Source organism: Meleagris gallopavo, unplaced genomic scaffold (genome assembly GCF_000146605.3).
Source record: "Meleagris gallopavo isolate NT-WF06-2002-E0010 breed Aviagen turkey brand Nicholas breeding stock unplaced genomic scaffold, Turkey_5.1 ChrUn_random_7180001950219, whole genome shotgun sequence".
NCBI lineage: Eukaryota > Metazoa > Chordata > Aves > Galliformes > Phasianidae > Meleagris > Meleagris gallopavo.
This window is the reverse complement of record NW_011211592.1, coordinates 1-4,854: the sequence shown is the minus strand read 5'-3', so window position 1 is coordinate 4,854 and position 4,854 is coordinate 1. Positions and strand designations below refer to the sequence as shown.

At 58.7% G+C, this 4,854-nt stretch overlaps 1 protein-coding gene across 1 annotated transcript; it reads right to left on the bottom strand.

Moving 5' to 3' along the window:
* Positions 1–430: 430 nt before the first annotated feature.
* Positions 431–4,783, bottom strand: LOC109364999. Its single transcript, XM_019611583.2, has 2 exons — positions 4,076–4,783; positions 431–3,969 (listed from the first exon to the last, which is right to left on the bottom strand). Exon 2 carries the CDS (start codon positions 3,962–3,964, stop codon positions 431–433), a length of 3,534 nt encoding a protein of 1,177 aa, XP_019467128.1. The 5' UTR covers positions 3,965–3,969; positions 4,076–4,783.
* Positions 4,784–4,854: the final 71 nt, after the last annotated feature.

The window sequence follows — 4,854 nt, the reverse complement described above, 5'->3', positions numbered from 1 at the left end:
CAATGAAAAGCCACGCCCGCAAACCACGCCCCCATCATGAAGCCACACCCCCCAAGAGCCCATAGCGCCACCCACAACGCACTGGCCACGCCCCCAGGTCGTTAGCCCCACCCACACAACCATAGCCACGCCCCCAAGTCAGACCCATTAGCTAAGCACCGCCCATCCGGCTTTGGCCACGCCCTCATAGGTTGCGTACGCATTTAGCCCCGCCCACATTTCAGTAGCCACGCCCCTATGCCATTCGTCCCGCCCACCAAGCTATGGCCACGCCTCCACGCCAGATCGATTGGCTTAGCCCCGCCCACTCAGCCATGGCCACATCCCATAGGCTGCGTACGGATTTGGCCCCGCCCACATCCTAGTGGCCACGCCCCCCTGCCATGAGCCCCGTCCACTCTGACATGACCACGCCCCCACGCCAGGTCTATTAGCTTAGCTCCGCCCACTCTGCCTTTGCCACGCTCCCATTGGTTCTGCACGCAATTACCCCCTCCCACATCTCAGTGGCCACGCCCCCGTTCAAGTAGCCCCGCCCGCTTGGCCATGGCCAGGTCCCATAGGCTGTGTATGCGACTAGCCCCGCCCACCGCGCACTGGCCACGCCCCATGCCATTAGCCCCGCCCACTCAGCCACGGCCACGCTCCCATCGTTGACCACGCCCTCATATTTGTTAGTCCCGCCCAATCCTCGCTGGCCACGCCCCCTCTTCACCTTGACCCCGCCCCTACCTGTAGCCCCGTCCCTCCTGGGGGCGGTGCGGGTGATGACGTCATCGATGATGTCACTGCGCGGGCACAGCGGTTGCTCCTCTGCGGGGCTGATGGTGTCACTGATGACGTCATTCTTCCAGGTGACGTCACCGCGTTCAGGTGTGACATCACGGCCCAGAATCGTGCTGTCACTGCCAGGCGTGACGTCACCCACGGGGTCACCTCTGTAGGTGACGTCATCGATGAGGTCGTCTCCCCGGATGATGTCATCGCCCCCCGTCTCCCCACGGTAAGGGGAGATGGTTTCACCCGTGATGACGTCATCGGAGAGGTCAGCCACCTGGGTGACGTCATCAGTGAGGTCACCTCCGTGCGTGGCGTCACCGTTCACGTCACCCCCATGGATGGCGTCATCAACAGAGGTGATGGCTTCACCCGCGATGACATCAGCAGCGATGCCACCCCAATGGGTGACGTCAGCAGTGATGTCACCTCCAGGGATGACGTCATCAGTGTGGACCTCCCCGTGTAACAAAGCGACGGTTTCACCCATCATGACGTCATCAGTGATGTCACCTGCATGGATGACGTCATCAGTGTGCACTTCCCCATGGAAAGAAGCGATGGCTTCGCCCATCATGACATCATCAGTGATGTCACCTGCATGGATGACGTCATCAGTGTGCACTTCCCCATGGAAAGAAGCGACGGCTTCGCCCATCATGACATCATCAGTGATGTCACCTGCATGGATGACGTCATCAGTGTGCACTTCCCCATGGAAAGAAGCGATGGCTTCGCCCATCATGACGTCATCAGTGATGTCACCTGCATGGATGACGTCATTATTGTGCACTTCCCCATGGAAAGAAGCGACGGCTTCGCCCATCATGACGTCATCAGTGATGTCACCTCCAGGGATGACGCCATCATCCTGCTCGCCTCTGGGGAAGGAGGAGATGACGTCATCTCCACTGATGACGTCATCGGCGGGCGCGGCGTCACCCGCACCCTCACCCTCGGGGAGGCAGGAAGTGACATCATCCGCGGACGCGACGTCACCGGGAAGCGCAGCCGTGACGTCATCATCGTCGCCGGGGATTTCCTCCAGCGGCGGGGCTGTCACCGTGATGGTGATGCCACCACAAGTGTCCCCAATGTCCTCGTTCCTCCCCGACATCACCACTCCGTCCCCAACCTCGTCCCCCTCTATGTCCCCAACTCCATCACCTCCGACGCCCCTTAGGAAAGGGACACCTCTGTCCCCAACGCCCCCCGAGATGGGGACACCCACGTCCCCCATCTCCGCCTCCCTGGAGGTTGGCACGTCCCCATCTTTTTTGTCCCTGAACGCTGGAATGTCCCCAGCATCCCTCAGGATGGTGACGTCCCCAACCACGTCCCCAAGGCCATCCTCGTCCCCGGCGTCCCATAGAGTTGGGAATTCCCCGGTGTCCCCAAGCGTGGGGACATCCCTGTCCCCATGGGGAACGTCCCCAACGTCTCTTGGGGTGGTGACATTCCTGTCCCCAATGTCCCCAACACCTCTTAGCAAAAAGGCCGCATCCTCCTCCCCGTTGTCCCCTTGGGTTGGGACATCCCTGCCCCCAAAGTCCTTTAGGGCTGAGATGTCCTTGTCCCCAAACTCTTTGTCCCCAAACTCTTTGTCCCCAAAGTCCCTTAGGGCTGGGACCTGGACGTCCCCAACTTTCTCATCCCAAACATCTCCTGGGGTTGGGACATCCCCACCTCTTGCGATGATCAAAGTTGGGACAACCTTGTTCCCAATGTCCCCAAAGTCCATGAGGGATGGGATGTCCTTGTCCCCAGTCTCCTTGTCCCCAACGTCCTTGTCCCCAAAGCCCGTGAAGGATGGGACCTCCTTGTCCCCAACGTCCTTGTCCCCAAAGCCTATAGGGGATGGAACATCCTTGTCCCCAATGTCCCCAATGTCCCTGAAGGATGAGACCTCTTTCTCCCCAACATCCTTGTCCCCGAAGTCCATGAGAAACGGGACCTCCTTGTCCCCAAAGTCCTTGTCCCCAAAACCTATAGGGGATGGGACATCCTTCTCTCCAACGTCCTTGTCCCCAGCGTCCCTGTCCCCAAAGCCCACAAGAGATGGGATGTCCTTGTCCCCACCATCCTTGTCCCCAAAGTCCATGAAGGATGGCACCTCCTTGTCCTCAACGTCCTTGTCCCCAGTGTCCTTGTCCCCAACGCCTATGACAGATGGGATCTCCTTCTCCCCAAACTCTTTGTCCCCAATGTCCTTGTCCCCAAAACCCACAAAGGGTGGCACCTCTTTTTCCCCAACGTCCTTGTCCCCAATGTCCTTGTCCCCAAAGCTCGTGAAGGGTGGCACCTCCTTGTCCCCACCATCTTTGTCCTCAAAGCCCATGAGAGATGGGACCTCCTTGTCCCCCATATCCTTGTCCCCAGTATCCTTGTCCCCAATGTCCCCAATGCCCATGAGGGATAGGACCTCCTTGTCCCCACCACCCTTGTCCCCAAGGTCCTCATCCCCCATGGTTGGGACACATTTTTCCTTGGTGTCCTCATCCTTAGGGGCTGTGACATCCTTGTCCCTAACGTCCCTTAAGGTTAGGATGTCCCCAATGTCCTTATCTCCAGGAGCCAGGACACCCAAAGCATCCCCATTCCCAGTGTCCTTCTCCAGATTGGGAACGGGGACATCCCAAACCTTGTCCCTTAGGGTGGTGACATCGTCCCACACACCTATGACTTCCCTGTCCCCATCATTCTTGTCCCCATGGACATCCTTGTCCTCGTCGACTGGGACATCCCTGTCCCCCATGTCCCCCAGGGTTGGGACACCCCTGTCCCCAACATCAGTTGGTGTCACCCCGTCTGTCATCTCAGCGTCCCTTAGGGCTGTGACACCAAAGCCATCATCCCCATCCCCCACATCCTTTGAGGCTGGGACATCTCTGTCCCCAACATCTTTGTCACACGGAACAGAGATGTCCCCAGGCTCCACGTCCCCATCCCCAATGTCCTCAGCAGCGACATTTGGGGCATCGTCCCCGTCCCCAATGTCCCCACTGTCCCCAAAGTCCCCAACGTCCCAAATGTCCCCGATGTCCTCATCCGCCGGTGCCACCGTGACCGTGATGGTGATGCCGCTGGCCCAAGGAGTGACAGTGACCTCGGGGACATCAACGTCCCCTTTGGGGACACCGCTGTCCCCCTCTGTCACCTCCCCGGGGAGGGGACACCCCTCAGCCATGGAACCTGGGGGGGAACAAATGGGGACAGCGATGTCACTGCTGGTGATATGGAAACATGGAGGGGAATGGGGGGGGGACACGGGGAGGGGACCAGGAGGGGATGGTGGTACCTGGGTCCTGGTTTTGGGGTCCAAATGCTGGAATTTGGGGTCTTCAATGCTGATTTTTGCGTTCAAGTGCTGGAATTTGGGGTCCTAGAGCCAGAACGTGGGGTCTCCAATGCTGATTTTTAGGTCTGAGTGCTGGAATTCGGGGTCCCAGTGCCGGAATTTGGGATCTTGGCGTTGGGTTTGGAGTCCGAACGCGGGAATTTGGGGTCCTCGATGCTGATTACATCATCACAGGGCTGCTTTTGGGATCTCGGTAGATTTCTGGGGTTTCAGTTTCAAGGTCCCGGTGCTGCTTTTGGGATCCCAGGGCAGATTTTGGGGATCTGAGTCCTGGGGTCCCGGTGCTGTTTTTGGGGTCTCAATTCCGAGGTCCCAATTCCAGTTTAGGGATCCAATTCCAAGATCCTGGTGCTGTTTTTTTGGGGCTCCCGCCTTCAGTTTTGGGGTCCCAGCCTCAAGGTCGTAGCGTCGATTTTAGGGTCCCCATTCTGAGGTCCTGGTGCCGACTGGGGGGGTCCTGGTTCCAGTTTAGAGGTCCCAATTTCAGGGTTCTGCTTCTGGGGTCCAAATTTCAGCCTTCTGCACGCTTTTCGGGGTCCCCAGCCCCCAAATTTTGCTCCCCCACCCCCCCCAGTTTTTGGGGTCGTCTCACCTCAGCCTCTGTTGTCAGCTCTGTTTTGGGGTGGGGCAGCACCGCCCGCTCCCATCATCCCCTGCACGTCCCCATTATTTTAGGGACCTCAGGGACCAATGGCCCAAATTAATGACCCTCCTGAGAG